Below are 26,698 nucleotides of genomic sequence, written 5' to 3' on the forward strand. Positions count from 1 at the left end.
CCAACTCTAACAGCTTAAGCTTTTACATTGGTTGTTTCACATTCCACAGCTATTGCTTCACGGCAGGTGTTCAAAACCCAACAACTCCTTGATACTAAAAATCTAGGATCTGCCAACTCAGAAGAGGGGCCACATGTGCCACGTGTAAAACCAACCCAAAAGATAGGGGTCACAAGTGTCCGAATGATTAAATAAATTGAAGGTCCCTATAAATCTAACTTGAACTGCTGTGGTTCAGGTTACTTTTTTTTTTAGGGAATGATATCCCCTTCCCCCCCCCCCCTAATGTTATTCATTAAGTTTTAAAGGCAAAGAAGAACGTTCAAGGGGGTAATTTATCCTCAAGCAGTGAGCCATGCTCACAGAAACCGTTTTGGAGCCCCCACCCCCCCCCCCCCCCCCCCCCCACCCCCCACACACACACACACACACCCATTTTTTCTTTTCTTTTTATGTGTAATCAAACAATGGAAAAATGAGAAATTTAGGAATAGTATTTCTCTTCCAAACTTTTCTATAAAATTCAAGCAATCTTGATCTCACTCGGACTTCAACTGGATTGAGAACAAGCATCATGAATTTAGTAGTGGCTGTAAGGGTTTAATGAATCCTGGCCTACTTATCAAGGTGGTTAGGAAGTCAAATACAGATGTAGGAGCCCGTCATTGGCCATACCCACCATTAAATATATGAAAGCTGCATTTTGCTTGATTTTTTCATATGAGAAAATAACAAGACAACATAATTTGCACACAAATGAAAAGAAAGTATTCAATTAGGTCATGTTTTGCAACTCTCTTGTTAATTCCAATACCATCTTGCTTCTAAGATTAGCAAAGGAGGAGTGGCAGACTAAAACGAGGCAGAGGTCCGAGCCGTTCATAGCGGGCTTCTCTCGATGCCTCGTCTAGAGTGCGACAAAATTATCGTCGAAGGGGATTCCTTAAATGTTATTCGCTGGCTTTAGGGTAACGCTTCTCCCCCTTGGCGATTTTTGCCTCTCTTAGAGGAAATAGAGGACAGAGCTAAGGGCTCCTCAATAGTTTTTCGCCATGTCAGGAGATCAGCCAATGCAGAAGCAGACACCCTTGCCAAGAAAGGAGTCTTTCGGGCCGCGTTTGAGTGCTTTGACTATCTACCTTCTTGAATTATTGTACTGCTATCTTTGTATTATCTTTGTTCCTTCAGGACCACCTCGGTTCTGTTTATATATATATATATATATTCTGTTGCCCTTTTAAAAAAAAAAAAGATTAGCAAAGGAGGGTTTACAAAATAATCCATAGAATGTTTTTTCCAAGGTTGCCAAACTAGTGTATTATTCGCAGAAGCGAATTACTGGCAAATGAATCGTCAATGCAGTTGGATGATCGAGACTCTTAGAGAGCAAGAAGGAAGAAATGGCTAGGGGGTGATGGAGCTAAGGGTGAGACCCAAGGGGTGGGACCAAAATGGCCGAATGGCTTGGGGAGAGGGGGATCTTGTGTTTTTTTTTAACTTTTATTGAGTTGTGGAATAGGGTCCTATTTATAGGCCAAAGTGGGGATATTTTGGGAATTGGTAGAAGTGGGTGGGGTGGATGGCTGAGATTATTTTGGTTTGATCTAAGGGCCTAGATGGGTTTGTTGGAGAAGGATAGGTTCAGGAGAAATGGTGGAGTTCTATGATTGGCTAGCTTTGGATGGGTTTGGCACATAACCTACGAGATGGTTGCAAAGATCCATTCTAATTTAATTTGGACGGATGAGATGAAGCCTCCTACCAAACAATGATCTTTGAATGGTGTAGATGGATCCACTTGGTAAGGGGATAAGAAATTAAGAATGCACCATTCTCATGATATGAGAGAGTTTAGGGAGAGACGAATTACGGGGGTGGGAGATTTGCAAAATCGTGGAGAAAAGAGGGAGGGTCGGTTGGGGGAGAGAGAGAGATTCTATCCCCTTCTTTTTCTCTCTTACTTTTTTCAAAAATGACAAAAGCCCCCATCCATTTCACAAATTGCATTGCTACCCCTCTTATTTGCAAATGGCAAATCCGCCCCTCCTCTATGGTGGCTCACAAGTAGGGGTGTAAACGAGCCGAGCCGAGCCGAGCAGAGCTTGGCCAGGCTCGGCTCGGCTCGGCTCGGTCAGGCTGGCCAGGCTCGCGAGCCTTATCGAGCTCGAATTATATTAATTTAACACCCCTCATCTTCCCTGGACAGCCCTATCTAGTGTTTTTTTACTACTCTTTTTACACTAGGGGGTGGTCCAAGTAACAAATGAGGTTCCAAAAAAGAAGTGACATATTTTGCCTCCCCCTTTCACTCCCTAGACAGCCCTTTTAGTGTATATATTAATATATAATATATATATTTAAATATATTAAATTCTTAACGAGCCTTAACGAGCCGAGCCTGGCCTAACTCGGGCTCGGCTCGGCTCGTTAAGGATTCGTGCCCGAGCCAAAATTGACACCCTTACTCACAAGAGAGAAAGAAACAACTAGCTTCTCGAATGGAGGGCTCGGATTATCCTACAACCAATTACTTATTAGGCCTACGCGACAGACGGTTTGTTAAATAAATAATTTGGGTCACTTAAATGATTTCCACAGAACGATCTCATCCATTCGATTGCTAGGCCATACCACCAATTGGTCATATCCCAAATCCTTTTGATGGAGACGATCCAAACCATCCAATCGATAGTTTTAGATTTCCGTCAGGGATTCAAGGAGATCTACCATTGATTTTTTTCGATCCATTTGAACCGGGCAACCATTCGACATTTCCTTGAGTCGCAACACCTCTTCAAAGGTTCTAACTGACTTTACCATAAGCAATCCTGGCCTTTGAATCTAAGATCTTGAACGATCAAATTCGTTGAAAGTGCGGCAGAGAAGGGACCTATGGTGCACGGCACGAGAAACGGCCCGGCACGACAAAAATCAGTGTAAAAGGCAGTTCATGTGGCTGTTTACTCGTGCCGGCACTGCACGACATGGGCCGCGGGCCGTGCCGTGCCTAACCTCATGCTTATTCGTGCCGGCACGGCACAGCCCGTGGCCAAATCGTGCAATGCCGTGCCTGGCCTGCGGGCCGTGTGGGCTGTTAATTTTCGTGCCGTGCCGTGCCGGCACACCCCGTTTGCCACCCTGAGGAGGAGCCCATGAGGTATATGTATATCTATAAAGATTTAAGAAGCTTATCTTTAGCTATGTTCAGAGCTATTTCAAAAAAAAAAATCTTTAGCTATGTTCAGTTATTTTTAGCAAATTATAAGACCCAACTAGTACTATCCTGTTTGAATTGCAGGAATTTTCTCAAAAAGTTTGGAAAGGAAAAACTTTTCTTGAATATCCTGCTTTTCCATTTGTTTGGGAAAAAGAATAACTTGAGCCAACTCAAGTTTTATTTAGCGGGGAGTATCCATTTAAATAAGCTATAAATATATCTATATCATTTCCCCCAAAATTGTGAAAGGAAAAAAAAAATCTGTATATGAATATGAGAGAGAGGTGGCTTTCATAAGAAAGTGTGATGTCATGTATTGGTGTCAATGGATCCACTTCGGATCGGATCCAGCAACGTCTTGGTTAGGATCCTTTTGGATTCCCTATCGATCGCTTGTAGACTTTTCGGAGTGCTTTTCGGATTTCAATTTCATAAGTCTAGGTCATGATCCATTTCTAACTGAACCGTCCATCCATCGGAGTGTCTTAGGTCCTACTTTGAACACGGTTGAGGTTTAGGTTTAGCAAAGGGAGAGGGGGGAAATCCGAGGGAGAATCGTCTTCAAAACGAAAGTGAGAAATTAAGGGCACGTTTGGCTGCCAGGAAGTGTTTTTCATGATAAATAGGCATCTCCAAGTGGAGATGATGGTGAAATTGCTAAAAATAAGGAAACACAATACTGGAAACTACTGTTTTGGTGATGAGAAGTTGCTAAAAATCCCGCAAAGGTTAACAGGTTTTGAGTAGATTGTTTTGTTTCCAGATTTCTAGCAACTTCTCATCACGGTAGTCCATAGACACTAGTTTCTGGGATTGTGTTTCCGAATTTTTAGCGATTTTTATCATGAAAAACAACTCCTTGCAGCCAAACGTGCCATATTAGTAATGTTGTTTATGGTTTTTACCATGGCTTTAAATGTCAGGAAAATACCCTTCATTTTTCTATCCAAGAAAGGTCAGCGATGGACCCGATGATTTTATAATAGAAATCGAAAGGAGAAGGCCCAAACAGGCTTACAAGACCATGAGGACATGTGCTCCAATTGGATTAGGACGTTCCAATATATTTTTTTGGCCATGCTCGGATCACGATCCAAAATAACTTTGGACCTTAGGATATAGATCCAACTGAGACACAATCGCTCTCACTTTCCTCCTCTTTCTTTGTGGGTGAAATTAGTAGTAGGTTTATGTGTTTAATGAATCCGGGCCCACTTCTTATCAAGTTGGTTAATACAGATATAGGAGCCTGTAGTTGGACCATACTCATTAAATATATGAAAGTTCAAATTAATGAGAATGTATCAATACATAGAGGATAGGAGTGCATTTAATTCTGTAAGTGATGTTTTAACTAGACCCGGCAAACGGGTAACCCGCGTGGGTACGGGTACGACCCGTACGGGTACGATACCCGTGGGTACGGGTAAAAATTACCCGCGATTCTACAGGTAGGTTTTTCATGTGCCCGGAACCAACCTGCACGGGTTGGGTAAACCCGCGGGTAACACAATAAATTTATATTTATTTAAAATAAAAAAAAACTTTGCGGCAACGATGATTTCATTCATTTCGCAGCCTATATTGTTGTTAATTGTTGTAAGTTTACCAACCATTCGTTGCAAATTTCAGCACCCAATTAAAGTTAATTAGGTGGACCAATCCCAACCATTGAAATTTGGGTCCCACACACAAGGACATGTAAGTGCAATTGACTGTTGGCCACCCACATAATTTGATTGCTTTGACTTGTTTTGTTGGCCCACCCACATAGTCTATTTTTTACTGTTTAGTGTTTAGGCCTTAAGAATAAAAAGTTGAAAACCGAATGGCAGGTAACCCGCGGGTACCAACGCCCGACCCAGACCCACCCGTGGGTCACAGGTACGGGTATTTTTTTTTTTTTTGCGGGTAATGAAATTGGTACCCATACCCCTGCGGGCTGGGTGTAGCCGCGGGCACGGGTCCCATTTTGCCAGGTCTAGTTTTAACTAGTACACATTATTGGAAAATTGAAACAACACTTAAACTTCTTTGATCGTGACTATTAAAGAAGATCCACACACATTCTCGATCATGACAGATAGGTATGATTTGTCACAAATGGCCCCAATGAAGAATCACCCTATTGTCGGTATAACCCAGCGTGTGTTCATGTTTCTTATTGCAGTACTTACCTCATAGAGTAGTGGTGTAAGTGTTGACTTTTTCTTTAATTTAAAAATAAGTCATTTAGAAATTCCAAATTTAGTTATTTTGTTTACCTGAAAAGTCACATATTTTTAAAGTTATGATTGAAGAGAACTGTCTCTTCAATATTCCCCTCCAACTCCTATGTTTGGTGGCTCAAAGGTGTCTGGGAGAGTAGTGCAAGTGGTGTTTGGTTGCATGGTAATCCTCTAGCGTAGGGGAAAATGTAGGGGTGTCATATTACCAATATAAAGGGTGGTAGAGAGAGATAGGGAAGAGTGAGAAAGAGAGAAAGAATAAGACAAGGCCTTTTCTACTCTTCTTCCACCCAAATTTCTCCATTTTGGTTAAATTTGGTTGGAAGTTGAGGGGAGGGAACATTAGTGCCACATGAGAGCAACGTAGTAAAAAAGACAATCATGATGTCCCCATCATGTCTAGGAGTCAAATGGAGTTTCAATACAAATTTGGCAACCGAACATAGTCCGGCATTTCAAATTTCACAAATCCCCCATCATTCTTCCAAGTTTTGGGCAACCAAAAAGAGCCAGGCATAAGGACAACGGATGTAGATCTGCACAGTCGATTAGTCGATTCTTCAAATGTGGGGTTTCCAGAGGGAAGATGTCTAGAAGAGTAGAACAACGTATGTAGATCTAGAGGCATACACTTGAAACCCATTTGCACCGTCGATTCATCAAATGTGGGGCGATAATTGCCTTAATGACAACGGATGTAGATCTGCGCCTAGACTCCACTCGTAAGTCATGCTTCCTCTTTAATGTTTCATTCTTTCTATTATTGTTGATTCAATCTCATATGTTTTACGATTTTATTTTTGTCATTTTATTAGTAAAATTTGAAATCGTCATGCGTTTTTTTACTAACAATCTTAAGGCAAATATGATATACTTAGATTTTGGATTTCAATTTTTTAAGCGTTATAAACGAAGCTCCTCCAAAATCAGAGAACAAAACTCTCCTCTATTAAGTAATTGAAAAATGGCAAAACATTGTTTTTTAATGCCAAAGAATTATATCAATATAGGAGTGATAAACAAGGGGGAAATAAGAAAAATAACGTGCTGTTATTTTAATGGCAAAACATTGTTTTTAGACACAAATATACAAATTGTTACCAGTTGTAAAGAGGCTAGTGATGGGCTTAAGGTTAAAATGTCGGGTCCCATAAATGAGTGACACACATTAAAATGGTTGCCTTAATGAAGTTGTGTGCCAGAAGAAAATTTGAGAAAATATTTTTTCTTTAATTTAAAAATAAAAATCATTTCGAAATTCAAATTTTGTTATTTTATTTACGTGAGAAATCACATATATTTTTAGTGTTACGATTGAAGAGATGTGCCTCTCTAAGATTCCTGTTCAAATCATGTTAATATGTGTACCTATACTTGTATTCATATGGTTTTCTTCTTCCCTGAGATTTATTCTCTCTCCCTCTCTCTAGTCAAGGCAAACATAAGAGTATTCGCAAGGCTGACAGGATGATTGAGTGCACATCTCTGGAGTTGAGTCGTTGTATCCTAGAGGTATATGCTGGAGACCTATTTGCACTGTCAATTCGTCGAATGTGTGAGAAATATTTGCCTTAATTACAACGGATGTAGATCCGTGCCTCAACTCAACCGATAAGCCATTATTCCTCTTTAATGTTTTATTCTTTCTATTATTATTGATTCAATCTATGATGTTTTACTATTTTAATTTTGTCATTTTCCTAGTAAAATCTGAAATCTCCATGCATGTTTTTACTACCAGTGAGTAGTCAGAAGGGAGGAGACAAGCATTGGATTTAACTGGAACTTAATAGTGGTACGTAGTGTTCGGCTGTTAACCTCGTATGGTGGTATGCAGTGTCATTACCAATAGAGAGAGAAGAGAGAGGTTGGATACATGCAATGATTAATTAGGAGATATGATAGTCTTCAAGGATTTCAATGCTATATTGTCAACCAAACAAGGGGTTTTGTTGACTGGCACCCAAATGCCAAGTAAAACCCCTTCGCAAAACCAATTTTGCAACGCCTTTTTTCAAAAGAGAAATGCCATTAATCAAAACGTAGTCTATTTCAATAGTTGAAACAGTACTCACTGTCAACAACTAATCAAATAAATCTACTAAAGTGATTGTGGAATATTCAAGGCTTCCGCTCCTTCGTCAATGCCGCAGGGATCAAAATCTGAAAATTGTTAAACCACAGTCAGCAGAAGCCTAGTACATAATAACAAATCAATTCAATGTGGGTTAAGCATGCTAGAAAAGAACTCAAAGAATGATAATTGAAAACAAAGTGAACCAAGTCCAAGTGCTAAAGTTTCCATATGTTCATAGTAGTCAAATAGGGGGCAAAAATCGAAAGTCTATATATAAACAAAAGGTAATCACAAGTGTGCAAGACATGGTTCTTATATTCGAAGTTTAGAAGAGAGGACATACAAGGGTAAGAGTGGCGAAGTTCTTATAACACTTCCGGTCATCGGCTTAGTCATATCAGCGTAATCATATACCGAGTTATGTCGCGGTTCTAATGGCACTTTATTTTGCACTGACGGTCCACGATGTCGGAACTAGTCCCTGGTTCTTTTTCACATATACCTGTCGACATGGTCAATGTATGTCCCTCATTAGCGGGATCTAGGTTCTTATTTTCACATGGCCAATGAATTTTCTGACCCCATTGGCAGGATTGTTTTAAGTTCATAAATCTAAGCCTCAAGAAGTGTTCATAATTCACTGGTTTGACATGGATATCAAAGTGTAGACACCCAATTTTGTCAAGGAGATACTAATGATAGGTGTCGCGAGAAAGAACCTTATGACGAGTCCCAGAACAGCACTTAGGTTTCTCTCAATCTCTCTTTAGGGCGTTTTTTTAAAAAGAAACGATTTCCGAAAGCCGTTTTTAAACAACCGGAAAGCCTGTTTTAACACAGCACCTGCCTTTTTCGGCAAACCAAAAGCCTGTTTTATATAGCACCTGCATTTTACGGCATAAACCGATAAGCCCGTTTGTACACACCATTTCAATCGGTAAGTTAACTTTGGGTCGAAAACTTTTGTTTTCACCCAAGGGACACTTCGTTTCCCGAAAGCGTACGATATTAGGTTCATTGAAAAGTCCAGAGAACGAGAAATCCAACGGACCTGACCGCGCGTGAATCAGAATTAAATCGAAGAAGTTACGAACGATCGAAACTAACAAATAAAAGACGAAAAATCATATTTTTCGAGAACCAAAGAAAAGACGAAACATCGTTCTAAACAAGGACGATGTCATCTAGATGACACCCAATTTTGCCAGGACGAAATTGGGTCAAATTTCCAAAATTTTTACCCCCCCCCCCAACTCCTATAAATAATAGGGGGGGGGGTAAGAGTTAAACATAACTTATCTCCTCTCTCTCTCTCTCTCCTCTCTTTGGTGTATACACACCTCTTTCGGTGTATTTCTAGCCCAAAAACCCTGCAGAAATCCAAAAAACCCTAGTCTATTTCATTTCTAGAAGGGAGAAAGTAGAGAAACACTAAGTAGCTCACACTGGGCATCGGCATTCTACCGAAATTCCTAAGGTTCAGAGTGACTCCTTCTTTTTTACGCCGTTGTTCTGCCAAATTTCGCAGAACTATGAGCTACTTTTCAATAGTAGCGTTGTTGTTCTATTGAAATTTCGACAAACACGAAGTCCTTTCGACCACATAGTGCCGTTACGCTACCGCAACGATTTCGGTGGCCTTGACTCCCACATAGCACCGTTACGCTGTCTAAATCTCAACGATTTCCGAGGCCTTGACTCCCAAACAGCGTCGTTATGCCACCGAAATCTCGGTAATTTCTGAGCACCTCTTCCCATACAAGCGCAGTTACGTTGCCCGATCATCCACTGGTAAAGTTACATTTATTTAACCACTTGAATGTAATTTTCTTTACAAAGTAAGGTACGCGGTGGTAACGTTATAAGTTCTTCGTCTCACGTTGCCCTCAGAATTTATGATATAAATCCCTCTGCCTTTCTTTTACTTTTCTGCAGTTTCCTTTACAAAGTAAGGTACGAGGTGGTGACATAAGTTCTTCGGCTCACGTTGCCCTCAGAACTTATATAAATCCCTCTGCCTTTCTTTTACTTTTCTGTAGTTTCCTTTGCAAAAGTAAGGTACGAGGTGGTGACATAAGTTCTCTGGCTCACGTTGCCCTTAAAACTTATATAAATCCCTCTGTCTTTCTTTTACTTTTCTATAATTTCCTTTACAAAGTAAGGTACGCGGTGGTGAAATAAGTTATCCGGCTCACGTTGCCCTCAGAACTTATTATATGAACCCCTCTGCCTTTCTTTTACTTTCGGCACTGTCCTTTTTCCTTTGTTTTAAGGTAACCTGATGTGAGTAGTTGCGAGTTCTTTCGAGATCCGTACACAGCTTACGATATTGATCATGTTAACTATCGCTTATTTTCGGTCTTTTTGTTAATTCATCTTTATTTACATCCTGGAATTAAGCATAACCTAAATAAAAGATAAAAAGATAAGTTATCCTGGTTCAAATTCTTTAAAAAATGCCAATTTAAGTTAAGAGACCGGATTCGTTCGGGCAAGAGAGGTGCATAACACCTTCCCTGATTGTCACAATAACCCTTACCCAGATGTCTGTAAGGACCATGCCTTAAGCAAACAGAGCAAAATATAAGGTAGTAGGCCCAGAGCAAAATATAAGGTAGTAGGCCCAGAGCAAAACGAACCCCTTTGGTTACTGCTCTTCCAACAAAATTCGAGTCGTTACTCATTTCATTGGAAGAACAGGCACGAGTCCTAGACCCTATCCTAGGTGGCAACTCTGAGTTTCTCTATCTTGAGAAGTTAGGATTTTGGTCCCGAGTCTGCAAGTAACTCATATCAAATAAACACTCCCTTGAGAACCTGATGTAGTGATCCCCTGCCGTCCTACGCAGCATGGGAAAAAACCAGCTCCCACACAAAGACAATAACCGAAGTATCAAAATAACAATGTCTAATAGCACTCAAACAAGAGTCATTAGGGTCCAAAATTCTTATCATGGTTTATGAATATAACATAAACAATTTAATGTATCAGAGTCATAGGTATTCAATTTCGAATGAGCCAAATGAGAGATTCACAACGAATAATGTTATAGAATAAAGGCATGCTAAACCCGATAAAATCTGAGATCACACTTTCAGAAAGTTATTGGAGAGATTAAACATGTTTCTAAGAGAGTCGAAGGTCAAAGATACTTGGAAAAGCAAAGCACTAAATCAATACGTTATCACATACCTCTAATGCTGAAGTTGAAGCCTCTTCGTACTCTTACGTTCATGGATCGATTACCTATTCACAATATTTGGTTTATAAGATAGAGGGATTCGGGTGGTGTTATATGTCATAAAAGAATCCCACAAATCCAACCAAACGGGGGGGAGGCGGGGGAATCGGAAAATCCAGAATTTTAACACCCGCAACCCGCACTGTGCATGATCGACCATGCTGAAACAATAGGTGCACGACCATGCTGAAATAGTAGGTGCCGACCTTGGCGCGTGCTGTTGGGTGTTTTCCATAATTCCAACTTTTATCCGATTTTTCACAACTTTGGGTGTTCATAATTCATTTGTTTAACATCCGATTTATGCAAGGTTGGATCTGATGGACTCTTTATGACAAGGGGATTCCATCAAATTCAATCCGACCGTCGGAAACTTGTAGGAAAGTGATCAGAAGAGAATCCAAGATCAACATCAAAAGGTCATAAATTTCAATTTTAATGGCCAAAACGGAATGCTCTTGGGTTCAATGGGGATCCAGAACAAGATGAACCCCAAGGAATCCAAGATCAAGTACGGAGATCATCCCTCGCACAAATACGTGTCCAAAACGAAACCAATTCAAACAATAGGGCAAAGATCTTTGGGTTTTCCAAGGTTACAACTATTTGGGATGCAGATCTTACCTTGGATTGCCATCTCCGGACTCCAAGATCGCTCCTCCTGCTTCCTCCCAAGGTTTTCAATTTCGGTTTCAAAATGCGTTTCGTTCTTCACCAAAACTGAAATTTCAGCCGAAATTTCGAAATTTCGTTCGAAATCAATCGACATCTGTTTAGGTAATTTTTTATCCCGTAGATTTCGGTTGAAATTTCGGGATAATATTAAATAATAAATTTTAGAAAGGATTTTTTAGAGATATCCCTTAAATTTCGGCCCGAAATTTTGGGGAAAATGAAATTTCGATCGAAATTTTGTAAGGTTTCGAATTTAACCAATTTTGATTTCGTTCTCGACCGAAACCCGAAATTTCGGATTTCGGTCGAAATTTAAAACCTTGCTTCCCCCACATGTATACGAATTTCTAGGCCTGGAAAACGTTTAGACTAGGGTTAATCCCTTACAAAATTTCACTAAGAGTGGTATTTATAGATGATTGGCAAAGCCCTAATCCCAAATTTCTTAAAGGACCAAAATGCCCTCTATTATTAAAAGAGGGGGAATAATTTGCTCGGGGATAGTTTGGGGTGTTTCAAAACCTTTACAGGGTTTGTAGCCAGATTCTTCCATAATTAAGTTCAAGATCTAGCTTGCATAATTGCTAATTGGGAATTCTCAATTGCAAAAGGAATGGTCTTACAAGCATCATTGGCAAATGGATTTTGCATTCCTTGAGGTATTAGTTTTAATTCTTTTCAAGGGGAGTGATAAATCGACCCCCATATATCTTCAATCGAACCCCTTTGTCTCTCTCTCTAAACCAGAGGAGAGAGAAAAAGACATATGGGTCGATTTAAGATATTTGGGGGTCGATTTATCACTGTCCATTTTCAATTGTAAAAATAAATGAAAAACTAATTTGTTTACTTATTTTTCAAACAAAAAAGTTTTGTGGTGATGAGGGTTATGGAAATATGCCAAATTTAAGTACTTCAAACCCTGGCGTTTATTATTATTTAAAGGAATTTGCACTAGGACAACAAGCTCTACAAAATGAAAAGAGTTATTCGACCACCGATATTCAAACAGATAAAATTGGGCAAAAGTTTGATATTCTAAAGACGAAATTTCCTATAGTAAGATCTGCATCGTCCGACTAATTAAATCAAGCTACAACCTAAATTAGTTCATGTAATGGATGCTTTCCACAATTTATTCGCATTTAGATCAGGTAGTGGAGGGGTGTCTGGCAGCAGCGAGACACCCCTCCCTCCCTCGCTCTCTCTCTTTCTCTATCTCTTAATGCATTCCCCTTTAAATTTGACAAACTGTTAGAATATGTGAGATCCACCGTTGGATTAGGTGTAGATCTCACGGTTAGATCTTCTTGTGGGAGATTAGGCAAGTTGGTTAATGAGGCAACCCACTAGAATAGGCAGCTAGATTTAATTAGTAAGTAGATTAGATTAGAATATTCCATCATTATCTCTTTCCATAGTCTGCTTGATCTCTTTATATATTTATCATGTATGTGCTCAATATAAGCACACCTTGAGCGCTATTGTAAATCATCCAAGAATTAGTGAAAATCTCCAAAATTTCTTCATGGTATCAGAGCAAGAAGATCCAATCGGGCTTGACCACAACAGTGTTGATTTCGTTCTCCGGCGAACGGCCGCTATAGCCGTCGGCCGTCTGCCCGGTCTCGTTCGATCTCATTGATTTTTCCTTAACTTTGATTCAACCATTGCTTTATTTCTTTATTTTATCATGCACGCCAAAACACCATCAGCCCTTGTTGACCTCAACAATTCTTCTTTGAATCCCAAATCCAGAAGAGCATGCCCACCTATTCTCTGTCTTAGAGGGCCAAGTGTTGCAAAAAAAAGAAAAAAGGGAAAACAATTGATAGGACTGCCTCTCGTGGCATGATCTCTTCCTTCAAGTCCATCTTTCCCTGCCACCATCGTTGCAGACCCTCAATTTTATTTTATTTTTTTGAGAATGATGATATGAGGCATGTGAAAAGAGAAGGGGATGGAAATCATTTAGATGCTAAAAAAAAAAATCTGCAACTTCCCACAGAAATGAGTGGGTTTGACGGCTGGTATTTTCACTTATAACTTTTATGCAATAAACCTTGATTTGGTGATGGCACCCCCTTCCCTTATCATTTGCCTTTTTCCAATCCCTATGATTTTGATGGTGGCACCCATTCCAATTCCTTTTCTTTTTCTATTTCCCTCTTGCCTTATCATATGCGAAAAATGCATACGCCCATATTTGATATACACACACCCTCTTGATAAAAATAAAAAAATAAAAAAAATTCCTTCCAATGTCCCAATTTTTCTTTTGCAAAGTTTCGTATTTGCCCAAGCCATTAATTGCCACCAATCTCTTCTTCTTCTTTTTTCTCTTATTTCTCGGCATTTGTCCATGGTCCGACATTGGTCCATCATGATCCATTTCTTGCCCATTCCGGCATTGGTCCATAAGGACCCATTTATTGCCCATTTTGGTCCATAGTGACCCATTTCTTGCCCATTCTGGCATTGGTCCATAGTGACCATTTTCTTGCCAATTCTAGCATCGGTCCATAGTGACCCACCATTTCTTGCTCATTCCGGCATCGGTCCATAGTGACCCACTCTTTTCTTGCCCATTCTGGCATTGGTCCATAGTGACCCACTATTTCTTGCCCATTCCGGCATTGGTCCGTAGTGACTCATTATTACTCGCCCATCGAGGCTTGAGTCTTCTCTACGATCTATGATCCATTGGCTTTTATAAACCCTCTTGGCAGCAAATCAACAAGCGGCGTTTCATCAACAACATCAGGATATTATAACATCAAGGGATATTCATCATCAAAATTAGTCAGCGTGCTCAAATCATAGGATTCTATTTTCCTCTGGGAATTTCAAGTGGAGTTTTTTATTTTTCATATTGGGGATTTTTATTGTAATCAAACGTATATTGATTTTTAATCCATATACGTTTGAGGGGGCATGTTAGAATATGTGAGATCCACCGTTGGATTAGGTGTAGATCTCACGGTTAGATCTTCGTGTGGGAGATTAGGCAAGTTGGTTAATGAGGCAACCCACTAGAATAGGCAGCTAGATTTAATTAGTAAGTAGATTAGATTAGAATATTCCATCATTATCTCTTTCCATAGTCTGCTTGATCTCTTTCTATATTTATCACGTATGTGCTCAATGTAAGCACACGTTGAGCTCTATTGTAAATCATCCAAGAATTAGTGAAAATCTCCAAAATTTCTTCATGTTAAGATTTGTCAAATCTAGACCGTTGGATTAACTTGGTGTAGATTAGGCAAGTGGAATGGGATTAGACAAGTGGGTTGAATGGGAAAACTAGCTAGAATAGGTAGCTTAATTAAATTAGCAATTAGCCCAATCTTAGTAGGTAGGAATTTTATATTTATCTCTTGCCTTGGTTATGCTTATCTCTTACTATGTTTAACCCTTTGAGTGCTCTATATAATAACTCATTGGGCTCTCATTGGGCTCTTTGTAAAGTATCCAAGTTTAATGAAATCTCTAGAATTTAACATGGTATCAAAGCAATTGGATCCGACCAATCTTTGATCTCACAACGCACAGAGTTTTGTTCTCCGGCGGACGGCCGTCACCATATGAATCTACATAACCAGTAGAAAAGATAGGACTCTTTGAGGCTTTTCATCAAGCACCTTCAATGCGGCAGCCAATTTACCAACATTGATGGCCAGATGATTGCCAGTTTCTTTGAGCTTTGGTGGAATGGCTGCAGTACCCTGTTTCTGAACTCCAAAAATGTCAACTGACTTCTCCATATAACCTGGCTCCTTGAAACCTAAGCCGTTTTGGTTTATCTTATCATCTTTTTCTTCCTTCAAGGGCCAAAATTTGTCTAGTTTCTTTGATGTGCTACATGAGGTTTTGGGATGACGAGTGGGAATTAGGAAGGAGAAGGGTTTATGCAGCTTTTTAAGCTATAAAATCATGTCTTTTCTGTTTCTATTTCTCTGATTGCACGGCCTCTTCATCTTTATCCAAACATCAGCTGCTAAAATTGAAATTGTCACCCACTATTGTCTTATGTGAAATTCTTATCCCTTATTTGATAACAGCACCCCTCCTTTGTAAACACTAATTCCTTTTAATAGGTTTCGAATGATTATTGATGTTTGCCAATAATCATTGTCATTAAGCCGCTAGTTGCTGTTCTTCTCTATCTTCTTTTTGTTCCATTTTTTCCAAACTATTTCAGTTGAGGTGCTTCAGTCCATTGAGGTATATGCCTCGGACCTTTGGGGTGCGTGCCTGAAATAGTAGATACTCTACTCAATTGAGGTACTTCAGTCTATTGAGGTAATATGCCTCGGACCTCTAGAGTGTCTGCCTGAGAGAGTCTTCAACTTCTTTGTGGATCGTTCTCAAAAGTCAATCCATCTCTTTGCCCATTGTGGCATTGGTCCATTGTGACCCGTTTTATGTAGACTCGCCCATCGAGGCCTTGAGTCACATCTAGCCCATTGTGGCTTCCTTTCGGCAACCAGCTTTGGCAAGAAGCATCAATCAAGACCTTCTTCATCTACGTGGTATGCATTACACAAGAAGATTTGGCATTATGCCCACTAAATGTGTTGAGGACATTTTATTGTAATCAATTTGGGAATTTTTATTGTAAGCAAACGAATATTGATTTTCAATCAATATACGTTTGAGGGGGCGTGTTAAGATTTGTCAAATCTAGACCGTTGGATTATTTTGGTGTAGATTAGGCAAGTGGGTTGAATGGGATTAGGCAAGTGTGATGAATGGGAAAGCTAGCTAGATTAGGTAGCTTAATTAAATTAGCAATTAGGCCAATCTTAGTAGGTAGGAATTTTATATTTATCTCTTGCCTTGGTTATGCTTATCTCTTACTATGTTTAACCCTTTGAGTGCTCTATATAATAACTCATTGGGCTCTTTGTAAAGTATCCAAGTTTAATGAAATCTCTAGAATTTAACAATTTTGTATCCAAAACTCAAATCCAAATCAAAATACAAAATCATGCGGTATCCAAACGGTCCCTTAATGCATTCCCCTTTAAATCTGACAAACAGATACAAATTGCGATATATTTTTTGGAGCCATGAAAACATTTGTCATAGTAAAAGCCAAGCAAAATGGCCGCACGTGTACATCCTTCTGCTCCATAGTTTCGAAATCGAATCACCTCAATACCATACTATCAAATTCAACCCAAATGGAAAATACAAATCAGAATTTTACTTAGAAAAGAAAAAAACTGTAGACGGACAGACTTTATATTACTAAGAGAAGAAAATCGCCCTACGGAAACAGTTTAATTAGCGGCAAAGCTAATTCAACTCTCAGACTATGAGAGGGAGATAGTTCTTAATGAGATTATCTGAAATGACTTTATAGGCTTTCTCTGTTGGGTGATAACTATCCCAGAATACATAATTAGTAACATCTGTGCATATTGGAGTTGAAGGATTGCACAAGATTGAAACTTCCAAGTCCCCAGTTCCACAACACCCTTTAGTTGACACCTCGAATCCTAAAAAAACCAAAAGTAAAAAAAATTAGGCAAATAAATTGATTGACATAGAAATTAAACACGTCCATGAAAATCGTTCATGCTCATAATTATTAAGTTGGTATTCTGGGATAATTCGTGGAGGCAAATGGTAGAAAAATTCGATAAATATATTGTGAATAGTCCTATAGAAAAAAGTAAAAAAATCATTCATGCAAATTTTCTATGTGCAGCAAGAGTGTGTAGGGAAATGATATATTTGCCCTTTTTTTCAAAACTCGGGACAGCCTCATCTAGTGTAAAAGAGTAGTAAAAAATACACCGAGGGGCTGTCCCAAGTAAAAAGGGGGGCGAATCTATCACTTCCATTCATACATAGGGATTTGCTAGAATTTTAAGGAATGCCATTTCGCAAATCATTTTTGCAAGAGAGAATACATAAACATAAGAAAGTGTTTTTGCTCGGTCGAGTAGATACACTATCTGCTCAGTCGGCAAAAAATACAGTGGGGCCCACACTGTTTGGGTGATGCAAACCTAGATAGACCTAGCAAAAAGTGACTCGGACCTGCTGGTCCACCCGGCCTGCCAATAAATTACGGGTCTGGGTCACCAATAAGTGGCCCGTTTGAAATTGACCCGCGGGTCCACCCGTCCCGTCAAAACTGGGCCGGGCCGGGTGGACCCGCCGGTGCCCGTAGAGAAGTGCAAAAGGTTTTATTTTGGCACCTTTTGGTCATAACTTTTACTTTTTCTATGTATTTTTTTCCGTCATTGTCATAACTATTTATTTTTCTACGTATTTTTTTCGGTAATTGTCATATTTTAGAACATTATTTCCTTAATTTTTCTACTTTGCTTCCATTTTTCCGTAATTTCTCATTTAAAACTTACTAACTATGGTTATTATTTATTGCTAGCCACCTTTTCACAAATCGTACTTCTGCCAATCTTTGCAGTTTGCACCACGCGACAATAAGACAAATCTCTAAAACAGTCAACATAAATGGTTTGCGAAGGTGGCTAGCAAATCCCTATACAAATAAAAAAATTCTTAAAAAGTATGTCAAAAATCCGGGTGGCCCGCGGGTCGACCAAGCTTGGTGACCCGTACAATTTTCGGGTCATTTTGACCCGGCTCGTTTGACCGGACCCGGATGGGCCGGGTCAAAACAGGCCCGGCCTGCCCGTTTGCCAGGTCTATGCAAACCATTTATTGGATGGGCCCTGACATAGATAGGGTGTGCCCAAAAAATCAGCTCCATATTATCATCCCAACCCTTGATTTGTGGAGGTTCAAATGGACGGGTATAAACCTCCTCAAATCTGTCCACTTTTAACCTCTACGAATCAAGCGGTTAGGATGATCCTAGTGAGCTGATTTTTTGGGCATGCACCCTATCGATGTCAGGGCCTATCAAATGCATGCTTTAGATCATCCAAACAATGTGGGCTCACTGTGTTTTGGCCGACTGAGCAGATAACGTTATCTACTCGACTGAGCAGAAACATTATTGCCACACACACAGCGTATGGTAGATTAGTATGTGAGTTAAGTTTCTATACTACACTGTCATTTTCAATAATTTCGAATTTCTCATGAGATATACAAATAATATATGAAAATTGTCAAATTGTTCATTAAATTTGCATTTAATTTATTAAAAAATTGTGCATTTAATTCCAGAAAATGCGATTTTTAAAAAAATTATTCGATATATGTAAAAGTTTAAAATCTGAATTAAAAATTTTGGGATTTTTCAAATCTTTGCAATTATTCCTTAGATTTTGTAATGGTGGTGGTGGCAAGGACAACGATGATGATGACTGTCTCTCCCTACTGAATAATTATTCTACTTAGTAAGACCTGTACTCTTTCGTAAGAAGAAGAACATGATGAAGATGAAGATAAAAAAGGAAATAATGAGATTACCATAATTCGAGGGGTGAAAAATTAGATTAGACAAGATAGTGTAGATATCGATATAAATGAACTTTGAGCCTGGAAGCTGGTTAGTAAGAGCTTCAAGCTCCTTGGATAGCTTGGAATTGAATTCCATTGCTGCTTGATTATAAGAAGGTTGGCAGTTTCTAAGGATTCCACCTGCAAGAGTTCTCTGCGACGGAACACATCCCACCGGAGGAAGGCCCGTAACGCCGACCTTCCGTGCGCCCAAACGGTACAGTTCCTACAATGTACATGAGAGATCAGCATGCACAGTATTAAAGATTTAAGATTAGAAATTACACCAAAGGTATAAAAGAATGCTCCATTTTCGTACTTTTACAACACGAATCAGTTTTCATGTCTTAATGCCCACCAACTTTTTCAATCTTATTGAAAGGACTAGATAAACAACTGGTCCAACTTTTAGTGTTTCTTTCCAACTTTTTTCACTCATGAAAAAAAAGATAACTTGAACAAACCCTATTCAATATTTACTTAGAGGGACCCTCAATTTATGATAGTATCCCTCTAAATTGAGCATAATCATACCATTTCCCTCAAAATAGTGGAAAGAAAAATTTTCCAAGATAAAATTTTCTGTCAAAAATGTTTTTCTTGCAATCCAAATAAGGCCTACATTTAAGAAAATTACAAAAGAAAAGAAAAAAGAACATGACCCAAAGCATAGAACTTTGACTATCTCCTTTAAGACTACCATTTGGGAAATCAAAGTAGTTCTTGAGAAATATAGTTCTCTTTGGAATGGTTCAAAAGATCGATGTCCCTGGGTTCAGACTCTAAATCATGAATTTTGTGTTTGTTGCTACCGCATAGAATTTTGTTCAAAAAACAACTATATATTAATTACCCTCTTGATGTTGGATCGTGTGGGTGCCAGCTCTCGATCAGAGATGGTGATGATCTGATCCTGCCCAATGGTGAAGACCATCATGTGAAAATCCCAGACACATTGCGCACACCAACTTGCATTGATTTCCAAATTATATTTATACACATTATTTTGTATAAAAAACCAATTTTCAAATGGTCATCTTTATCCATCTCACATGGCATGCACATTGAGACTTTGGCAGAAGATGAGTTTGTCATATTAGCTGGTAACTCATCAGGTGGTTAACAATAACCCACCCGGTGAGAATGTAGTTGTGTTGTGTTGTGTGTCATGTGTGTGCGTATGTGTGTGTGGGTGTGTGTGCGTGTGATTGGTGGTTTGGGTGACTCATCAGGTGGTTAATAATATCCCACCTAGGTGAGAGGGAAGTTGTGTTTGCTGTGGGGTGTGTGATTGGTGGTTTGTGTGACTCAGGTGGTCAATAATATCCCACCTGGGTGAGAGGGAAGTTGTCTTAGCAAGCAATCTCTTCATATGTAAGTGCAAGGTTAAAGAGAGAGTTTGCAATGTCATCATAGTTGGTGGTAGCACATAGAATTTCGTGTCAAAATGCATTTTGGAAAAGCTCAAGTTAAAGACGGAAAAGCTCACTACTCCCTACAAGCTCAACTGGATTTCAAAGGACGGAAAAGCTCACTACTCCCTACAAGCTCAACTGGATTTCAAAGGGAATTAAAAAGATGGTAACTGAATGCTGTCGAATTCCAACAACTCTTACAAGGATGAAATTCTATGTAATGTTATAAAGATGGATACTAATTATATATTGCTCAAGAGATAATGTCTTCGTTGTTTGCTAGAACACAACAGTTATGCAAGAGTTGTTGTAAGAGTTGTTGGACAATTTTACACATTTTCTGGAATCAAAGCAAACTTTCTTCATCCTTTTTTAGAGAAAGTGATTGTTCTTTTTTTGTTCTTCGTGGATTTGTATAACATTCTTTCATGGATTCAAAGGTTTATACAATTGGTGTTTTACGGTGACCAACCCCAACTCTTTCTTCATGCATCTTACTACTCCAGGATGGATCATGAGATACGAATGAAGTGCGATGGCGACCGTGGATAGTTCGTGAGTTGAATTCAAGCTTCGTAAATATAGAGTGATGAATGTTAGATTGGTCAAAAGTAGGATGTGAGGAAGTGGTGGAGGGGAGACAATGTAGTGGTTGGTGTGGTAAGGGGAGACGATGTAGTGGAGCGGGGAGGAGAGGAAGAAGAAGAAAAATCAAAAGCATTCTAGATAACTAGTTAGGTGGGTGATACGATGTGAAGTTAATCCAAACTTTGGAACTTTCCTTTATGCCTAGGATGATTGCGTGCATAGTAAAGAAATAACTAAAAGATCCATCGAGAAAAGCTAGATTGATTTTTGTACACTCCTTTATCGACTCATTGATGTCCATTTGGGATGAAAATAAAACCATGCACGTGAGTGCCTCATTATGTTTTACAAGATCAACTATCTTGATTTTACATTCATACCTACTTCCTCAAAAAATTACCTTTTACCATTAATAGTGAGAGTGATTTTCCACAGTGGTTCTCTTTTAAGAGATAACGAGATTTTACATGGTGTAGCATTTTTTAAAAAGTTCGGTACGGCTTACCGAATAAGATGATTCAAGCCGTCCATGGGCTACGACGTAAATAGGTTGTGCCCAAAAACTCATGTCCATAGGGTGATCCCAACCCTCTGATCTCTAGAGGTCTCCATAGGATGATCTCAGCCGTACATTACTTTTTGAAAAATACTGGATTATACGGGCTTAGACCGTATAAAAACTCGATAATATAACTTGTGCAATAAGAACAAATGCAGATGAAATAAGAAAAAAAGAAAAAAAAAATAGTGACAATGACAATTTGTTTATTTCCATATATTTAAATTTCTTTTTTCTTTTTTTGAAATGGCATGATTGTATTAAATGCAAAAGATTTTCTATTTAAATTTCTATGTTTCTTGTTCTACTTCTTGAGAATAAAACCGAAAACAGCTTCAGATTCAACAACCAGGGGCCTTAGGTTGGCCTGGACCCCCTATAACTGATTCAATTATTATTATGATAGACGTTTTTTTTTTTTTTTTTGGGAAAATTTTGGGAAAGAAAAACTTAGAAAAAATTTCATACTTTTCCATTGTTTGATTACATATGAATTTTTTTTTTTAACCATCGCTATTCAAATTTTATTTAGAGGGAAATTTAAATTATAATGATATCTCTATAATTTATCATTTCCCTCTAAAATGTGGAAATAAAAAATTTCGTACACGCTGAATACTGGAAGAGACCATTTTTTGAGTCCTCCAATCTTGTTTATATGGCTATTAGTTGTTAGGACTACAATGTAATAATTGATTTATATATAGAAACTCGACTCAGTTTGAGTTGAGTCAACTCGATTTAGTCACTCGAGACTCACTACCAGCTCAATTGTCTTTTTTCTATAGAAACACATTTACTTGAACATATTTCTTATATATTTTCACCAGAAAATTGCCCATCAATTGGTTCAATGGGTTGACTTTCGAGTTGACTCATCATTCATCGAGTTCTAGAATTATGAGGAACGCCGGCGGCCAGAGTTCACCACACATTAAAGCAATCCAATCGAGTTTAGTCCTCATAATGTAATTTGCTGTATTTTGCTTAGGGAAATGATTTCCGCGCTCCAATGTTCTGATAAACATGTGCTCCCATGTTTGTCGTGTAGTATTGAAAGGGCTTTAAGAGCTTTTTGAGAACCGTAATATTCCTCTGGCAGCCCTTTAAATACCACACGACAAACATGCCGGAGCGCATGTTTATCAAAACATTGGAGCGCTGAAATCATTTCCCTTTGCTTATTTGTATAGTTTTCACAACAAAGGGTTACTAACATTATACCACATATTTGGTTGAGGGCTCCAAGTATATTAACAAATAAATTGAAGAAAGATTATCTTATTTTCCTTTGAACAAGCAGGAAAAATTTGGTCATTCAATCCAAAGAGAAAAAACACAACAATATGTCATATATTTCATTTCGAAATTTGTTTGGTTTTGATTGAACTAGTTTAATCCTAGACTTGAAAACTATTAAATCCCTATTCGTTTTTTATTCTGTGAATTGATTTCAAGTCCAAAACTGATCATCAAACTCAAAATTGAGTTAAATTTTGAGTCTAAAACTGAATATTGGACTCAAAATCACATTAAATTTTGACTCAGACAATCAGTTTTGGACTCAAAATCATGCAATTCTCAAAAATCCAAAACAAACAAGGCCTAAATTTACCTGGTAGAAAGTAGAAGCAGATTGGACCATTAAATCGGTGTAGGCATTAACATCGTAGCTCGCCCGTCTGAAAGGAGTAGAGAAATACGTATTTGCCAGATCGTCGGTCCCTATAACGGCAATATATACGCTATTGGATACTATGTTAGCAGCCCCCTTTTGTCCTACAATTGCCTTCAACTTCCCTATGTACTCCTTTAACATTTCTAGCTGATCATGCAGAGATAGAACTGACTGAAATAAGAAACAAAAAAACTCTTTAGCCATTCAAAAAAAAAAAAAAAAAACACTTGGAACTCTTTGAACATTTTGAAAAAAAAAAAGGATAGAAAGAAAATTGAAGTATAAAAGAGATAAAGAACTTAGAGAAGAAAATGAAATACGAAAATATACCACAAGTTGAGACGTAAGAGGATCGTATCCTGATCCCCCTGATGCGAAGCTTACACCGGTGAGAAGGTCATTCGGCGTCAGTTGTGGATCGAGGTAAGCCGGCAATTTGTCCTTTAATCCCAATGCCGAAGCTATAACGAAGAAACCCGATTATATATAAAATATGTAGGCATATATTTTATGTATAGATGAATATGCTCTTTAACAATATATGTTCTATGGGTTTAATTTTATCCGTTTTGTACACACAAAGTCCAGTATTATTTTCAAGACTATAGCGAGGCCCACTCCATAAGATGATCCAAACCGTTCATTTGTTGGCCCACAACATAAATAGGCTGTACCCCAAAGTTCATCTTCATAGGATGATCCTAACTCTTCGATCTGTAGAGGGACTGCACATTATACAAACCTCTAACCTCTACAGATCGGAGGGTTAGGATCATCCTATGAAAATGATCTACGGGATACAACCTATTTATGTTCTGGCTCGACAAATGAACAGTTTAGATCATCCTATGAAGTGGGCCCCACTGTAACTTTTTAAAAAGACTTGACTTCACGTACACCCACCACATAAAATCACTGTGTTCTATATGCCTGTCTATTTCCTTTTAGGTCATGTTTGGCAACCCTGAAAAATTATGTCATGGAATATTCATGGGCCCAATGTGAAAGAAGAGCTGAGAAAGTCTCCCACCCTCTCAAGTCTTTCCCAATCCGCCCATCTCTCACAACTGGCTCCACTAATGTTTCATGGAATAATTTCTCATTGTTGCCAAACATGCCCTTGATTTCTCCTGAAGGTATGATTGGAGCCTTAATTTCTCACATTCTTATACACTTGAGCATGTGTATGGACATAGAAATAGGGTATTATACTAAAACTCATCGAGTCAACTGGGAGAGTTTCGAGTTGACTCAACTTAGTCAGTCATGAGAAAGTGTGAAACCTACTCAAAGTTTCAAACTTGTAACCTTAGGCACTGTTCACTTCTTTTCTTCTTTTTTTTTCCATGACAAGACCTTGACAAAACATAATTTCTGTGTTCACTTCTTTTTCAGGGGAAAATATTATCAGATGTGGAATTTCTTATTTAAAAGCTGAAAATGAAGTGGAAATTGACTTTTTCCCTGTTACTCGAGATTTGGTTTCCGATTAAATATATCGGAAATAGGCTTTTCAAGGAAAACGAAACATTTTCCTTGACAGTTTCCCTGGATTCCTTTTCCGTCTGCCACGTCACCTGGAAAATAAGTGAACAGAGCCTTAGGCTCTGTTCACTTGTTTTCTCGGGAAAGGAAAAGAAAAGGTTTCCCGGGAATCTGACGTGGCATTAGGAAAAGAAATCCAGGGAAACTGTGTAGGAAAAGGTTTCTCGCGCCTGTTCACGTGCGCAGGAACTATGCAGGAAAAGGTTTCCCGAGAAACTGCTTGCCCACCCTTTTTCACTAGTTTTCCCGGGGAAGCAAATCCGACCAAAATAGTGGGATTTGGTTTCCCACACTTGTGAGAAAAGATACATTTCCACATCATTTTTGGCAATTTCCATGTCATTATTTGACATTTCCCGCCTAGGCCTGTTACTTCCTCAGGAAAGCAAGTGAACACCAGAATTCTATCTTGTCAAGAAAAAAAGATGCTGTTTTCCAGGGATTTGCTTTCCCGGGACGCAAGTGAACAGAGCCTTAAGGTACCTCAAGCCATTTCTGGCTTACACTTTGTATTCATTAAAATGCTATAAATAAAAAATATGTATATAATTTCCATATATTACTAAGATTTTATCGAGTGATCTAATTGAAAATTTAACCCTTAAACCAGGGTATTTTAGTTATATTTTACAAAATATTCTGCTTCTAAAAAGGAACCCCACCTTGACCTAGTGTATTAAATATCAAACCTAAAGTCAGCTACGAGGTGACACTTCTCTACTGAGAGGGGCTGCAAATTGGCTAGACACTATCTGATATTTAACTTTAAAACCAAACTTACTTGGTTTACTCAATGGAATTGCACTGACCATTCTCAATGATTTCAGGAATCGTTTGTATACCTGGATTTGAGGAGGATTTAAATGGCGCCTTTCCTAAGTACAACTAATGAGGAACCAAAGAAGCCTATCCTTAGACAACTTGGTCTATACGAAAGTTGCCAACCACAAACACTTCGAATCTGAATTCATACCAAGCGAACCGATGAACCTAAAAACATAGAACAAAACCATCTTCCTCTAAGGTCCTATTTGGATTGCAGGAATTTTTTCGCAAAACTTTGGAAAAGAGTAATTGGTTGTTTCAAATGGTATCAGAGCAAAGGTCCTAAGTTCAAACTCCTTGATATAAAAAATCCACATCTAATGGCCAACCCAAAAGACAGGCCACATGTGCCATGTGTAGGCCAACCCTAGCAAGAGGGGCCACATGTGAGTGGGGAGTGTTAAAGTATAAAAGATAAAATAACGCCTTCTCCAACAGGTGATACTCAGAAAATATTCCTACGAAAGAATTTTCTTCGAGAAAGATTGCATGCAAAAGGTCGTTACTTGTTTTTCAGCTACACTATACTTTAATTTGATGGAAAAATCAACAACAGAGTTCCGATCTACCTATCATGTCTGACGGGATTTTTCCATTGCAGAATCTTCCTGTTGGCTTGTGTTGTGCAAGGTCTATCCCATAAGGAGGGAAATTGCACTTAACTATGGTTTCAAGATTGTTGTTGTTGCCTGGATCAACGATAGAATCCCCAAAAACTATAAAAGCTGGAACTGAACTTCTATTGGGTTTCAACAGAGCTTGGGCTCTGAGAATGTGAAGGAGGAGAGAGAGAATGGAGAAAGAATATGATAGAGGAGAGAAGAACTGCATTGTTATTTTCCTTCTCCTCTTCTTGTGGTAGGACGATTTGTATGAGACTGCTTTTGCTATTTATTGAGGGGATATGATATATTTCAACTCCCTTATCCTACACTCCCACCCCTCTTGTTTATCGGTTCATAAAAAGATAGGTGGAAATGCTGAGAAAGGGACTGAAATTTTCACTGGTTGGAGGTCCACCTTAATGCCACTTTAGGGGTCCAATCTCTATGATATATTATTCTATCACTTCCATCCAGTGATAACACCTAAGATACAACCATGAAAAATTTCCCAAAAAAATTGGATTTTTATAAGGTTTGCTTACCCAGTTTTAGGCTCATTTCCTTTGTACCTAAAACAGGTATACAACAATTTTTTATT

At 38.7% G+C, this 26,698-nt stretch overlaps 1 protein-coding gene across 2 annotated transcripts; it reads right to left on the minus strand.

Annotated features, from left to right (window-relative positions):
- Positions 1-16,430: 16,430 nt before the first annotated feature.
- LOC143886527 (GDSL esterase/lipase EXL3-like) lies at positions 16,431-26,568 on the minus strand. 2 transcript variants are annotated; one of them, XM_077390537.1, is made up of 5 exons: positions 26,065-26,568; positions 23,456-23,586; positions 23,063-23,296; positions 19,027-19,111; positions 16,431-16,943 (listed from the first exon to the last, which is right to left on the minus strand). In XM_077390537.1, the coding sequence occupies exons 1-5, from the start codon at positions 26,324-26,326 to the stop codon at positions 16,753-16,755; spliced, it is 903 nt and encodes a 300-aa protein (XP_077246652.1). In that variant the 5' UTR covers positions 26,327-26,568; the 3' UTR covers positions 16,431-16,752. The 2 variants fall into 2 exon arrangements, with proteins under 2 accessions (XP_077246652.1, XP_077246651.1); XM_077390536.1 differs by having other exon boundaries at positions 18,856-19,111; positions 26,065-26,564.
- Positions 26,569-26,698: the final 130 nt, after the last annotated feature.

This window comes from Tasmannia lanceolata, unplaced genomic scaffold, assembly GCF_043159265.1.
Source record: "Tasmannia lanceolata isolate RefF3 unplaced genomic scaffold, GAP_Taslan_0.1 ptg000011l, whole genome shotgun sequence".
Taxonomy (NCBI): domain Eukaryota; kingdom Viridiplantae; phylum Streptophyta; class Magnoliopsida; order Canellales; family Winteraceae; genus Tasmannia; species Tasmannia lanceolata.

Excerpts from the sequence above, each read along its gene's own strand:
- LOC143886527 (XM_077390536.1), bottom strand. The coding sequence starts at position 26,326 with ATGCAGTTCTTCTCTCCTCTATCATATTCTTTCTCCATTCTCTCTCTC. Across the intron at positions 23,587-26,064 it reads AATCCCGTCAGACATGATAG|CTTCGGCATTGGGATTAAAG; the intron begins GTAGATCGGAAC and ends TCTTCGTTATAG. Across the intron at positions 23,297-23,455 it reads CTCTTACGTCTCAACTTGTG|TCAGTTCTATCTCTGCATGA; the intron begins GTATATTTTCGT and ends TTCTTATTTCAG.